This window comes from Microplitis demolitor, chromosome 3 (genome assembly GCF_026212275.2).
Source record: "Microplitis demolitor isolate Queensland-Clemson2020A chromosome 3, iyMicDemo2.1a, whole genome shotgun sequence".
Classification (NCBI taxonomy): Eukaryota; Metazoa; Arthropoda; class Insecta; order Hymenoptera; family Braconidae; genus Microplitis; species Microplitis demolitor.
The window spans coordinates 23617269-23633361 of record NC_068547.1 but is presented as its reverse complement, the minus strand read 5'-3'; the positions used below and the strand labels follow the sequence as shown (position 1 = coordinate 23633361).

At 36.7% G+C, this 16093-nt stretch overlaps 1 protein-coding gene across 1 annotated transcript in view; it reads left to right on the top strand.

The window, feature by feature from the left end:
- The first annotated feature begins 4876 nt into the window (after positions 1-4876).
- LOC103571617 (dachshund homolog 1) overlaps positions 4877-16093 on the top strand; it is a 137660-nt gene continuing 126443 nt past the window's right edge. The window contains exon 1 of the mRNA XM_014442825.2: positions 4877-5367. Within this exon, the coding sequence (XP_014298311.1) occupies positions 4898-5367 (470 nt within the window). The 5' untranslated portion in view covers positions 4877-4897. The remainder of the gene's footprint in view (positions 5368-16093) is intronic.

Genomic DNA, 16093 nt, shown 5'->3' with positions numbered 1-16093 from the left:
TAGGGTAAAGGAGGCAACTGTTGGATATTCTTCTTCATCTTTTTATTTCTTCTCTCTTTCTCTTCCTTTCAGTGTATGGGCGTTGAATAGAGTAGAATATCTTGTATATACTTGTAACAGGCCTAAAATGAGGTGTCTTTGATTAAATATAAAGCTTTCCCATGAGTTTGGGTGAAAGTCGGTGCCGCTTTTTTGGCCAATATCCTCATCCGTCGTGACGGCAAATTTATCCGGCAATATTTCTCCAAGCATTATTTGTCTCTCATTGTCTGCACGCTGTATAAGATATTAAAATGAGCTTTCTAATGTATTTAGTCCTCGCTGATGCTTTGCGTTATGTGACACGAAGCAACTTTACTAATATATATGTGGTTTTGGATGAGTCCGGGCGGTCCTCGTTAAAGACGCATTTTCACAACCCCAAACTTTTACTTATGGCAATGGGAAAAGTGTATTTGAAGAAGCCACGGTCCTACTGCTACCGCCGGCGCGACACCCTTTCATCACGCGAAACTAAATTCCTGATGCTATTGCTACGTAAGATAATAATGATAACAACAACAATAATAATAATAATAATAGTTTAAAGGGTTTGGGGTGGACTTTGATACAGAGAGGGTGAAAATTAAAATTTTCATTTTACCGCATTACCAACATATATTTTACTGGCTACTTTATTTAAGAACAGAAATTTTTGAGTAAAAATCTTTGAATTATGAATTGAAAGCAAAAAAATTTCTTGTGCAAAAAAAGTGTCTGACAAAAATGTCGTATCTGCGTCACTAGTTTTCGGTTTATTTGTATACTAATACTAATAATAATAATAATAACAATAATGATAAAGGAGGTGGTGTGTCTGCGCGTAATCGAGTTGCACCCTCTCGGGCTATCTGTTTTATTTATCCGATAACACGCCATTATAGACATACACAACACATAGCGAATGTGGGTGTGCCATAACGATTGGCTATTTATAATAACACACCAGGGCGCATGGATAATTAGTATCTCGTAAACCGATGTGCTCACTGTACAATAGGTATATAAACAGCGAGTTTGGGAGAAGCTGATGCTCTATGCACACTATCCACCGCCAAATTCATCCACTCTGAATTTACCTTCTCTGCAGTCTACATACATATGATATTAATATAAATATATACATGTATATATTATCCACATGTATCAATAGCTAATGATTTTAAGAAAAATGGTTGATGATGCTGTTGGTAGTGTTGCTGTACGTACACACACTCAGGCTGCGTGTTATGTAGACATACATTTGCACACGCGTGTATGATATCTCTATCGATTTGCGGTCTTGATATAATATTTTACGAGTTGCGCCCAATGTTCACCATTCATACGTTACACAATGTGTATATTGCCTCTAATGTATGATATGTTATTTCATTTTACATTTTCATAGATATAACTTTTATAATAATAATAATACTAAGTAAATATTTAATTATAACAATGAAAAATAAATATATAAATTTATGCGAGTTTTTTATTACACGGAGATCTTGGCGACTTTGATAAAAAATATTAAATTTTTTATGAAACGTTGTGTAGCTATTGTGTACTTTGCTCGTGTATTATATATATATATATATATATATATATATATATATATATATATATATATGATGGATATGAATAGAGAATTACATTTGGTGTATATAGAGTTGAATATTGTGAAAGAAATGTTAATCTTGTTCATATTTTCTTATTATATTTTTAGGTAGGTATACATTTTTTTGATTTTCAGTTTTTTTAGTGCGAGTTAGTTTTAGTTTTGTTAAAAAGCCAATTTGTATTGATGTATCACACTAATTGGGGGCGTTTTTAAATTTTTAGTTGCTTGTCTTGTGTCTCTTTATGAGTGACATGAATTTTTTGATTGATTACTCTCACTGACCAGCCCTCTTAACCCGTTTGTCGATCCCTTTTTTATTTTTTTCTTATTTTTAATGACCAAAAAAAAAAAGGTTACTATTTTGAAAAAGACATTTTTGTAATTTTAACAAGCAGTAATTGAGGAAGTTGAGGTACAAAAGTCTGTCAAATATGTCGCGTTTATTTATGGAAGTCTAATTAAATTAAAAAAAAAAAAAAAAATGGAACAAAATTTTCGTGGGTTCCAGATTGATGACTGTCCGTTTGATTTTGGGCCTTTTGGTCCAGTGAAAATTGTGTAAGGTCGAGGAATCAGCTGTTCCGTGCGTTGTTGTATATGTATTTTAATAAGGATGTGTGTGTGTGAGTGTGTGAACGTGAAACTTGACAAGCACACAACGCACGAGACCCTCTCACCACACTAACCGTGCAGATATCTGGGTCACTGGAACGATGAGGGCAAAGATGAGGGGTTGACCGACCGAAAGATAGTTTAACGGTGGCTCCCCTCGAAGCACTTGGCATCATCCTACTCTCCGGCCCTGCTAAAACTCGTCTATGACAAGATAATCGTACGGTCGGCGTCCCTCCTCGTGTGGATACACGAGCTGTAGTATTTTGTTGGCTCGTCTGCTCCTATCTGTTGTGATACACCGCCGCCTCACTTGATGGTCAGCAACCAGGTAAACATCCTGGTCATCGTCAGCTGCTAATTCTGTCGGATCGTAATTTTTTCCTGGCCAAATTCTTATCCATCAATCAGGGACATTTAAAAGTTTAGCTCAGTATCAAAAGTTTGCCGAGAGTTAGCATGCATATCTATAAATTTATATTTTATGAGGATTTGGGGATAAGAAAACGCTCTTTGAAGGATGTTGGAAATAAGGAAATGGAGGTTTCTATCGTGCATTTAAGATGAGAGCCAGATCTTGTACAAGTACAGACAGCGATGAGGCTGATGCTGATGGTAGGAGCATGTAATCCACGTAAGAAATAACTGCGCGCGTGTAATGCTGATGGGGAATAGTATGTACAGTACGACATCAGGATCTTATACTTGTGCTGTTATATATATATAGCTTGGTGAAGTTTAAGGAAGCGAGAGAACATGATCAGAGTTATTGTATAGAGCGAGGAATAGAGTAAGGCTAAGGCGGGTCGCGATCGATTCCAAACGCCAGCGACATTCTTCGGTGGCGCTCAACGAAGCAGAGAAATATATACAGCATAAATATATATACATATATAAAGAGAGAGAAAGAGAGAGAGGTGAGCGAGGAGGAAGATGGAAAAAAGAAGCAGTAGTTTGAGGAGAATGAAGATGAGGATGGGAGGACAACTCTACGACGTCGACTATGACTATTACTATGACTGCTATGACTACGACTAGGAGTAAGAGTACAAGGACAACAGAGAGAAGTATAAGAGGAAGAAAAAGCTGATGGGGATGTAGAAAGGAGGTATAAAGAGAAAAGAGAAGAATAAGTTTTAGCAGTGCGATGTAGAAAGGAAAAAGAATAAACTCCCTCCCCACCTTTTAGAATTGCGCCGGCACCGGTTCGCTCATTCGGAGTCGCCGTACTGTGATCGCGAATGTTGTGTTACTGGCTCTAGTCCACGTGTGTGAGTATGCGTCGGTGGCAAACCCGTCGGTTGTTGGGATACTACTCTGGTGGTAGTTGTAAAGAAGGTGGTGGAGGTGCCACCGTTGCTGGTGGGGGCATGCGATAGTTCTGCCAACGTCCGTAGGAAGAAATAGCAGGCGTGTCGTGAGGACTCCTCTTGGCCAATCGTCGCGTCTAACAGGGAATGTGCCCGACCAACCGACAACGTCCTGGGCATCACTATCACGCCCATCCTCCCCGATAGCGGGGCTTCTCACTGATGTTTTTATTTATTACATCTGTGACTGGGTAGGGAAATACTCCCAACTCGACCGAGAGAACGTTTGCCACTTTGAGAAGGAGCAACGCGCGTTCCTGCGTTACCCGCCGTGCAGCCGTGGATCGTAGCCACACGTAGTTGTTACTTTTACTCCGTTTGCTCTTCTCGTACCGATGAGACATTTACGTCGTGTATTTTAATTATTATCATTATTATTTTTTTAAATTTTAGTGTTATTCGCGTTTTGTAATTTCATTATCAACTATTTGGTTACACATTGATTGTTGTTTGACGTCAGCTCAAAAATATTGGAGTAGCAAAACAAGTTAAACATTATCGATTGACTATTAAGTATAAAGTGGACGTTTTTAACATGAGCTTTAAGTGGACTTTGATAAGTGTCTCCTGATTGACAGGACTTTACCATTGATCATGTACAGTAATCCGCGTGGTCGTGCTAATAAGTGATCTAGACAAATTATCCGTAGAGCTATCGCGCCTTTTTTTAAAATTATTATTATAATTGTTGTTGTAATTATAAATATAAATTTAAACAAGTGACAGTGAGACATAGGCTCACTATTTTTGAATTATTAAGTGTAGTGTGATAGATAAGTTGAGCAGGCCGTCGAGGCGTGCTGTAAGGCCCCGGGAGCTCAAGCTCTGAAGCTCCTGTGTAGCCTCGGGCCTACTGCTATCATTTATTGTTCCTATTTATATTTATATTTATATATATACATATACCAGGACTATTGTACTCTATTAAAGTGTATTGTTGTACATCATCGAGTACAAAGGAAGCCGGTTGTCATAGCTGATGGACCACGGAGCGATGGACAGTTCGTCTGAGCACAGTAGTCGTGCCAGTCCAGTTACCGGCAGTCCAAAGCATCCCCACAGCCCGTCGGGCCAGCACACACAGTCGCAGCAGCATCTTAGTTCACAGCATCAACCACCACCGTCGCATCAATTGCATCCACGAGATCTACGCGATCACCAGCATCGTGGTGTGCCAACCCCGGGTTCACCAACTCGAGGTTCACCGCCCCAAGTTCAGCCTTTGAGTCCACCGCCTTTGTCTGCTGGTGGAGGTCCCGGTGGAATACCCGGAATGGTACCAAGGATGCCGGGTCTTCCGCCACCGGAGTTACGGCTTCTTGGACAGCTTGGCGGGATGCTGAGCGGTCACCATGGATCACCACTTGAATTCATGGCAGCTCATCACGGTGTCCTGCCACCAAGATCCTACAACAGCCCACCGCCAATAAGCTCCAGTGATCCTACGGCAAATGAGTGCAAACTGGTTGATTATCGCGGCCAAAAAGTTGCGGCATTCATTATTGCTGGTGACACAATGTTGTGTTTACCCCAAGCATTTGAGCTGTTCTTGAAGCACTTGGTGGGTGGTCTTCACACCGTTTACACAAAACTTAAAAGACTCGATATTGTGCCACTAGTGTGCAACGTCGAGCAAGTCAGGATTCTGCGAGGACTCGGAGCTATTCAGCCTGGTGTTAATCGATGCAAGTTGCTCAGCTGCAAGGACTTTGATGTGCTCTACAGGGACTGCACCACCGCCAGGTGAGTCGTGTGTTTAAATAATTTATTTTTCCATCAACATCCATACCCCGATTGCCATCACTATAATCCATCTCTTCGCACATCTATCATTCCATTTTATCATACGAGTTGAATATATTAGCTTTTACTAGGTACCTATCGTAGCAAAAGAGCTGTTGAAAGTAGTTAAAGTTTACTCTGGTTGATCGAACCCAATGATAAGAGACTACCAAGTACCCTCGGGGCATTTCTTAATATTTCATACGTCCGCACTTGTTGTGCCATATATTCCACTGACGGTGTGTGCGTATCTTGTTCTCAATATATATATATATATATATATATATATATTTATAATGTATTATGTTCCTGGTCGGTTGAGCTCGCTCGTGCCCCGACAAAACGGAAGCTTGAATCTTCACGTACATTAATAATGCTATGTCCCCTCTGGGCAATGCTCCATCTTCGGCTCTCTCAACTGATTCACCATCAGCCTGTACTACTACTCTCTGCTGGCCAAATAATAATACATACTTTAATTGCAACTTCTCGCCGCCTCTAAGACTTAATCAAGAGTTGTTAATGTTGTTGGCTTATTGCTACTGAAATTCAAATGTCAAGTTGCTCCAAAAGATTTATCATTTAAATTTACCATTTATCATATTAGTCCATGTACTTATTAATAAATGTAGTACGTACTCATGTTTGAATAATTGCGTAATGAATGAGTTATTTTAGTGGCTGTTGTGTAATACATAATACAGACCACAATTCCATTGATGGTGAAATACTAGAGTTTGTTGATGTGTCGTTTAGTGGTTTGGTCTCTAAATCATGGCTGAGGATTTTGACTCGAATTTACTCGGCGTCAACAGGTGTCCCTTTCACGGCTGTTTCTCCGAATGAATCGTCCCCAAACAACGTCGAGAGGCAGTAGTAGTGTAGTAGTACTATACCCATCACGAGCTTACCCCACCCACGATTCAGATGGCAGACGAAACGGAATGGTAAACGGAATGAACGAGGGGATCCCCAAAACCAACCGCGAATATTTTGTCAATTACAATGAAAATCTGCTGTCAAAAACTCACAATATTTGTCATCAAATGCTACATTGACGTAAATATTCAGCTTTAAATTACAGTTTAGTGTTTGATTTATTTTTCTGATGATAGCTAATGTTGAGTGATGATAAATTCCTCGGTGATTCCCACAAATTTGCTGGGCTCGTGACAATACTTGTGCAGTCAGAGTCGAGAGTATCACACTCGCAACGGAAACGGATTCAGTGTGACAAAACGAAGGGCGAGTAAGCGAGAGAGGTTTAATTCGAGTGAGATAAATTTCGGAATAAGGGATCCGAATAATCCGGTGTCGTAGTCAGCAACAGAGTTCCTCGGGCCGTCGGCTCGTGCTCATTGACTCTCTGATCACTCCGTGTTCGTTCGATCTAAATAACAACTAACATTTTTGCTACTTAGATTTCATCTCTGAATCACTTGATCTGAATTAAATAAATGAAAAAAAAAGACATCTCTCGAATTTAAAAAATTATCATGGGACTCCATTCACAAGTACACTTGTCACCGTCGTTTTCAAGTGATCGAATGATCAATAATTCTAGTACTAACATGAAAATGAGTAGTATATACTGTAAATGGAGTGAAAATAATTTGAATTGAATGATGAAGAGAAACTAGTAGTGTTCGAACTTGTAGACTGTCAGTTATATGCAGCCGGTACCACCCACACTGCACAACTAACAGTCACCCTTTTGGCTTCTCTCTCAATTCCAAAGGGGAACAGACAACACATGTACCCAGTTACATACAAACTGCTGCGATAATTAAGAGAATTTTTTTTCCTTAACGATTTACAACTTGATCTTTTTAATTCCTTGTCCTCCATTTTTTTTTTCATTAATTTATTTTATTTTTTATAAAAGAATCGAATTTCATTTTGCGGAGTAGAGAAAAGAGAACGAATTAGAGATTGTCTGGCTATGTACGGCTCAGATAAGATCCATTGAGTATAAGAATATCTCTATATGTATATATATATGTTGAGTGTGAAATCTTTGTGAGCGATAGTTATCAACAAAATAATTATGACGCTGTGAGCAGAATAATGTAGGAACGCTGGTTTATTACTTGATTCGATGAATATATATATATATATATATATATATATAATAGAAATAGTAGGTTGATGTATTATATGGCACTACAGACGTATGTCAGGGTGTGTAGTCGGTGTAGGTAAAAATAATAATGCGGCCTCTTTTGTCTATCGAGTTAACGAGTAAAGTCAATTATATTAATTAATTTGCCTAACAAACTTAAATGCACAATAAAGCCCGTGCGTTAAGATAATTGGCATACTTTGATCAGACAGTGAAAGACAAAAGGATTGAATGTGGAAAAAAATTAGACGAGTAATAATAAAAAATACGCTATGATAGTCTTCGTCCTGATTCTTCTATAATTTAGGGGGACGCGAACTTGTTCTTTCTACGCTCACATGCTCACATTTATGCATCCACGCAAAACATTTTTCCATACACATTTGTTAATGCTTGTATGTGCATGTGTTAAAGTATCTCCGTTTGTCTGAATACGTGGGAGTCCACGTCCCTGAGCTGTAATTCTATGCGTTATTAGCCGTTTAATTATAAAATTGTGCATAGATTAATTGGCTGCCGTAATGGGCCCAACAATGCTCTGCAGACGCTGAATAAAATCCTCTATAGGGAGCATCAGAATATGACTGCTTTATACTTCTCTCATTTAAAATATATATAACTTATTATTAATGTTTATTTCCTGGCTTTTATTCTATCATTTTTTTTTCTCATATAATAAGATCGTGATGATCACGATCATAAGTACTTTTTTACTTCATATTTTCTTTCGCGGTTACTTCAAGACTTGATAATATTTTAATTAACAGTCATCGAATTTTTTACAAGAAATTTCTGACACTATTGGAGGAGATAAAAAACTATTTACGGTTATTTAGTTTGATGAATTCTTGCTAACGTATTGTATGTGTATAAATTAAATAGATGAAAGTTTAATGTGTAGATATGTATGTATATATATATATATGAGAGCTAATAGGTGTTTTTTTGCTATTGCCCGTGACCGCGATTGTAAGAAAATGCAGCAAATATATGACTGAATCGTATATCCGGGATTTGTTATATATATTTATCGATAAATCAAAAGTGTTACGCTTAATAAAAATTTGCGAACGTGAAAAATAATTATTTTTATTCATTGTAATTTGTCTATTATAATAGTATATGTAATAATTTAAAGTATGGATAATTATACAGGCCAAACGCTCTGAAAATTTTTATTAAACATTTAATGGTTCGCTCTAAAAATATATGAATTCAGTTACTATACAGTAACAGCTCACTTGGCATTGTTACTTTTTTACAATAAATAGACACAAGAAATACTAATACCGAGATTTAATGCTGAAGCAATAACTTTAATGATACTTTTTTTCTCGATAATAGTGGTACTAGCTCTATTCCAAATACAGTTATTTTTTACTATTGATTTGGTATTTAAAAAAAAAATATGGATGGTATTAAGTAGTAAGATATGTTTTTTTGAATTTCTTGATCATTGTTCCGTAAAATTACAAGGTGGGTGTGCCCTAACTCTCAACCCTAAATGTGATTTCGCTTTGTATCTACAGCTTGTATATCCATATATATACATCATATGTACGCATACATATAGTTGCCTGACTGGCAGTATGCAATTGTATCAGTTATGGCAGCTGGCCCCGAGATTTTTTAAAACCAAGTGGTTGGTAGATCCTATAATATAACCTACGGGTTTACGCGGGGGATACACCAAAAGTATGATGGTTATGAGGGGCTCATATATTTATATATGTACATGAACATCCATATATGCTTCTATTGTCAGTAGTTTTAGCCCCTTGATACAGATACGCGCACTTTATGGTATTTATAAGCGCGCAGTTACACATCCTGCACCCTCTTTATCATTTTTTTTACTCCAATTGAACGTCATAAATATAATATCTGTATCTGTATCTATATAAATTATTTCTTTCATAATAAATCTGATAATAATAATAATAATAATAATTATAATGGTGCATAAGGACTTTTCAGATTCGTGCACAAAAAATATTTTTAATTTTGAAATGGAAACAAAAATTTTCTTGGGGCTAGTAAAAATTTTTTTTCTCTGTGTGGGTTTTAGAGTGAAAGTATACGATAATTAATTTATTAATTTTTTTCCTCTTTAATTATAATTGAGTCTCTCGTTAGCGATTGTGATGCTCTGATGATAATCACGGGCTACTGAGTCATCTAATCGATGAAATTGATGATGATTTATCTATGAAAAATAATAAATGCCCACGCCTAAAAGTTTTAAAGCTACTCTTCTTCTGTGAAAACAAAGACAGGCGGATGAATATTTTTTTTTATCGATCGGTGATGGTTATTATTTTCCTACTCGGTGTACAATCGCCCAATGAAACGTAAGACAGAGCTGGCCGTTGTATAATAGAGTGATGGCTGTGTATTCTCGAATACTTTATTCTTATTCTCTGTAATACTTTTCTTATGATCGCGTTCTTAATTCAAGAAAATTAATTGAAAACACAAATCTGAGTGGGGTGGAAGTTTATTTTCTTTTTCTCTCTGATATTTAAGTTTTTACCCTCTTTTAGTGTACTGTTTTCTCAGTCTAACTTGCAGAAGACTCTTCATAATTCCTGATAATTAATAATCTCCAACAAGTAATAATAAAGCCAGTAATCCGACCGTCGTGGCAAGCGTTCTTAATTCTACATAATTAATGCAAAGACAAACAACAAGTATTTTCATCGTGAATACCGGATTTTAATTCCTTCTCTTAGCTAGTATTATATTACTTTTATATTTATTATTTTTTATTTTTATTGTGAGGGTAGAGATAAGGGGGTGGGTAAAGAAAAAAAAAATTTAGCTATACTTTTTTATTGGCTCCTTTTTATGTCTTGTGTAGTGTATGTGTACAGTAGTATCACTGGCAAGAGGGAAAAAAATATTACATGGGGATGAGAAAATATGCGACTCTTCGATAACGCTATCGCAACACTGGGGTGCAAATCTTTGTCGTCGAAAAGTATATATCTGTGTCATAAACTTTCTGGAATCGCAATCAACACCGGAAATAAAACCTATCACTTCAATTGTTTGGCAAAAAATAAAAAAGTAACAGAAAATAAATAAATTTTATTTTCGAACAAAGCTTTATTGTTTTTGTGTTTTCTAAATATAGAATAAATAATAAAAGAAAGAAAAAAAATAAAAGAACAGAAAAGAACAAATGATCAGGGTGAAAAATTAGTTCCGTGAGTTCTTGACACTCGAAATAATGGACAGGATTTATAATCATCACCACTGTTAGATGCTTGTTTCTAGAAGTTAAATCTGATATAATCTAACTATATATATAGATGCAAGTCATGGAAACCCAAAGCATTGTATTATAGGCGCCAAGCTTCCGTTCTATCTTCTTACCATTCTTTTCTCAAGTTCTAATCCCTATCTCTCTTGATTCTTTTGCCATCATCAAGACACTCTTGTCTCTGTTACACGAACCGTGAAAACCCGCGATTTCATTACATTTCCAGATTTTCTCGGTTGTTATAACACCTTATCAAATAATTAGCTGTCAAAATATAAAAACATCCTGCATATAAATATTCATAAAAAAAAGTGGAATCTAAAGTTTTAAGAGGCACAGGAAATCGATTGACTTGGACGTCGGTGACCCACATTTAAAACAGCTGACATGTTAGAGTTAACTCGGGTTCCTGGTCGGGTGCCTCATCTCCCTAGGACACTGCCACCCTCGCAGCACTACCCCTATCAACGGGAAACAGAACACGAGAGGACTTTTGGGTTAATCCCTCGGCTCTAACACTCTTATACACACATACATAAATATCCGCAACAAAATGGGTGTTATTGTATGTAATTTCTTCCTCATACATCGGTATATATTTATATGTAAAGGCGTAACATTATTCTACACACCAACGTACGAAAACATTCGAATCATCTTATCGCATTGAATTACGTTCTGATTATTCAAATTGTACAACCGGCAACAATGATAAACGACGGCCCAGTTGCTGGTTTATTTCATGAATTCTCAGCTAATATTTAAAGGCATGTTTCACACCTTGCTATTACAATCTTTGCCATCATCATCATCATCATACTACTCTTCATAAATCATCAACAATTTTGTTTAAATGCTTGGAGGCTATTTTGAATTTATTCCCTTTACTATACGCAATATTCAACCCTGCACAATAATATTAGCCTTAATTTAAATTCATAAATTCGGGTCATATTTGTTTTAACAATAGTGATACGAAATTACCGTAATTTTTGTGTTTAGTCAGATCACGAGAAATTCACTGCAAACTGACATCAAAAATCAATTGGTCTTTTTGGGTAAAATAAAGTTGGCGCGAAATTGCCAATAATTTCAAAACATTACTGCTGGTGAATTGTTAGAAAATTTCTGTGTCTTGCATCACGTTTTTAAATTATTCTGGGCATCAGGTATCCGGCTTGTCTTAGATTTAGGTTATGCGTTAACGTCATGCATATGTCAAAATGGCGGGCAAAATGGCTTACATGTTAGAGCACTTAATGGCCTATGATGCAGATAGTCGCCTTTTGACAAGAGTCATTGAGTAGACAATTAACCAATACAGTAATCGATTAAAACACTTAAAAAGTGTCTTACAATGAACGTTTGTGCAAAAATGGAGAGTATGTGTGTTAAAGTGATTCGTGGACAACGTCAGCGGGTGTCAAGTAATGTAAGATATACTTCTCAGGCATTGGTAGCTCATCACGATGCCGAGCTTTTATGTATTATTATAAAGAGAAGATGTAGTTTTCATGACATTTAAGTGAGAGTGAGAGAAGGAGAAACAAAGTGATGCGAAAAGCTTTCGTGCACACGCCATCAGCCACTTCAACTCGTTACATACGGTAATTAAACAACGCACGAGACCTCCCTGAGTGCAATAACGCTCTCTCTTAAGTTGCTGTCAGAGCCGTCCGAACTCGCACTGTAACAAACGTCATTTTCACCCTCCTACTCTTGTTGATTGTTAAATGTTTCAATACATATTAAACTACAAACTTTTCAACAGAGCTACAACTAAAATATTTTCTAGTCACTCAATCAATCAATCAATCGATTAATTATCATTGATTGTTTATTATTCGATAAGTTACTCGAGTCCCGTTGTATTTCATACAATCATTGTTTGTATTTTTCCATCGGCTCATTACTGCAAGTGCGGGTGCGGGCGCGGGTGTCTATAAGTTAGTTAGGGTGGAGAGTTTATTTGGTTCGCGTGCCGTACTTTAGTTTGGACATGTAACGTCGAGGCGTCAATCAAAAAGTAGCAGCAGCAACATCAGCAGCCAGAGTAGGAAAATATACCTACTGGTAAATGATTATTCCGCCAAGCATATACTCACTCGATACGTCGAGTCTTTAAGTCCTGAATAATCTAAAGTTAACATTACATACTCGGTACGTACTTGGATGGTAGAGTGAGGCATACTAGGATCCTCTCTGATTGGAGTACGAGTAAAATGGTTAAGAGGTTGGTAGCAAGTACTCTGCTGGCATGACTTACAACTTTACTCCTCCGCAATAGAGTTGAGGCTCGATCAGCACAAGCTAGATATAGAGGAGTCAAGTTGGACGAGTAGACACTGCACAGAGAGTTTAGCTGTGAACGGTGAACAAGAAGGGGCTAGTAACCAGTCAGCCGTCCCGAAACCATCTTTATACGCGTGCGGTCCGTTCGCGTGATGCACGTATGCCACTTCACTATATACCATCCTCTTCTTCTTCTTCTTTTTCTTCTTATTCTTCTTTCTATTCTTCCTCTGTACTGCTATAATCTCTTATCCTTCCCCTCTTATCCTTCACTCTTTCCTTCTCCAAAGCCCCACTACTTTTATATACATATATACATATATTCTCAATCTTTATCTCTTTTTATCTTTCATACCATAACCGGCGCCAAGATATTTCTCTGCACTTTCAATGACGACCTTGACGTTGTGCCTGCCTCACACTTTACTTAGCTATGAATATAGATTATATATAAATACCCATATACATATATTTATTTGTTATTATTATTTTTGTTTTTTTTTTTTTCATTAATGCTTTTACTCAACCGTCACATGTTCTTTGATATTATAAACTAGAGAGTCCCATAAAAGTAATCTGTTTTTGCGGTTAAAATATCTCAACTTGTTCTTGCCATTGCTCCTTTTTTTTTTTTTTTAACATTCTCACGACTGCTGCTGCTGCTGTTCCTACACTAGCGCAACGCCATGCAGGTCTCTGATTTTGTTGGGCCATTGGTGAAGAAGATTGATGTGTTCTGAGTTTATATTGTTCTCGACTTTTAAACTCGTTACAAAAAACGGCTGTACCGAATTTTTTACCCAGCTTCATATTTATTTTTTTTTATAGATTTTTCTTATCCTGCTTGCATACCCATGATTATTATTTGAAACAAGTAACAATTAAAATGCAAATGTTTGCTACTAAGTACGCGTGACGTAGTGCAATTTAAAGCTGACTGAAAATATTCGCATCGACCTTAAGAAAGAATCAAAGCAATAACATATAATGCATGAGAATAAATCCATGCATGATTATTGTGTATATGAGTAATATGTGTAGATATATATATAAAACAGCAACAGCAGACTGTGAATATTTTCTGTAGTAAATAAAGCATCAGCGTAAAAATAACAAGCGGTACTCGTCGGCTTTTGTATAATTCGAGCAATCGAGATAATCGCAAACAATATGTAATTATATCATTGTTTTAAATTACTGAGTGACCTCTCTTATTCTGCAGAGTACAGGAGAGCAATAGAGAAGGGTAAAGAGTGAGAGAGTGGAAGAAAGCATACATAACTTGAGGCGAGGTAAAAAGAGTACAACTATACTCTCATATACATTTCCGAGGTGTTATTATACTCTGACATTGATACATCCGTCTGTAGCATTTAGTTAAATGCTAAAAAAAGATCAATGAGTTAAAGAGCCTAAAAAAAATAAGAGACAGGATTTTTTTTATTCCTTTAGTACTCTTTCATATACATATATATATATACATATAGATATATATTTTTCTGATGGTGCATTAAAATACAGAAAGAGCAAAAAGAAGGCAATCGTTGGTTTGGAACAACGATAATCTTGATCGCGATATAATCCTTGGGTTTCGCGCGTACTCGATTCCCTCTACGTGCTCAATCGTCTTTATCGCTCTCGATTATAGCTCGATACCAATCGACTAGTCCGGTGTATGGCAGATATAGATTGCGAGCCGAGACGAGGAGGATAGCTCTTTGAAATGAATGAAAAGTTGTATCCCAATGGGATGTTGTTATTATTTTATACAGCCATCAGCTAAAACCCAATCGCTTTGCTGGCCTAACGGAGTACAGACAATCGGAATCGATTCTTACAAGACACTAAACGATTATTGTACTATTATTTATAAATTCCAGTTAAATGGCTGCTTAGAGCTATTCAGGTGAATAAATATTTTAAAAAATTATATGTATAAAAAGCTTGGCTAAATAAAAATATCAGGGAGCAACTGGACGTTAAATCATCGCGTAATAAAAAATGCCAAGATATTTAATTGTGGTAAATTTTTTCAGCGATAACTTGTACCTTCCTTTGGATAAATATTCTTACAGAACGTTAATCGTACGAATCGTTAATATTATCACGTGATACGGCTCATAAACCATGGCTTAATTCCACGCAAACTCTTTATGTACACAGGCGAGTATATATTGCTTTTGCTTTACTTTACTAGCGCATAAGTGTTGCGCTCATCCAGAGACTATCAGAGCTGGGAGAGAGAGAGAGAGAGAGAGAAGAGGAGAAGGAGATATGAGATACACATTTGGTTATGTATTGCCGTGGTGAAGAAATGAGTAAGGAGGTTTCTTGACGTTACTCTCGGTTAGACAGAGATAAAGTTAAGGTAACAAGAGGAAATGGGGTGGCTAAGTACACGTAACGACGACGTTATGTACGTGGGTAGCAAGCACCAGACACGAAGGAACAATCAGACTTGCAAAAAGACGCCTTAATTGGTCTGATGCTAACGTTAACTGAGTAGTCCGCCGCAGAGTTGCTCTCTATCCTATAAATATATATAATATATGTAATATCTTCTTGTGTGTCTACTTTCGTCGATGATTAATTGCACAGACACGCGTAAGTCTCGATCTTCTCTCTAGATATATACATATATTTTTACTGAAAGATTAAATTAATCCCAAGATGGTATAGAGATGATGCAACACTAGAGCGAATTATGTCAGATTTATAATGAAACTTCAGCATTCCGTTCACATTTTGCTCTGGTAGAAGAAGATGTTTTATATTTAAATTCAATTTTTTATACAGGAGCCGATAGCTGAATTACAAAAAATGAAGTCTTAATCTTTGCGCTAAAGATTTTACCTCTGGCATTCTGGTCTACTTAATCTCTGTCTAATATTTGAGACGATAAAAAGTAAACAGGAGTAGCGGAGTTGAGATGTATATATGTTTGATGTGGAATATGATTTTTTTGGTTTTAACAATTGGACATCAAAGAAAAATTGAACAATGGCTAT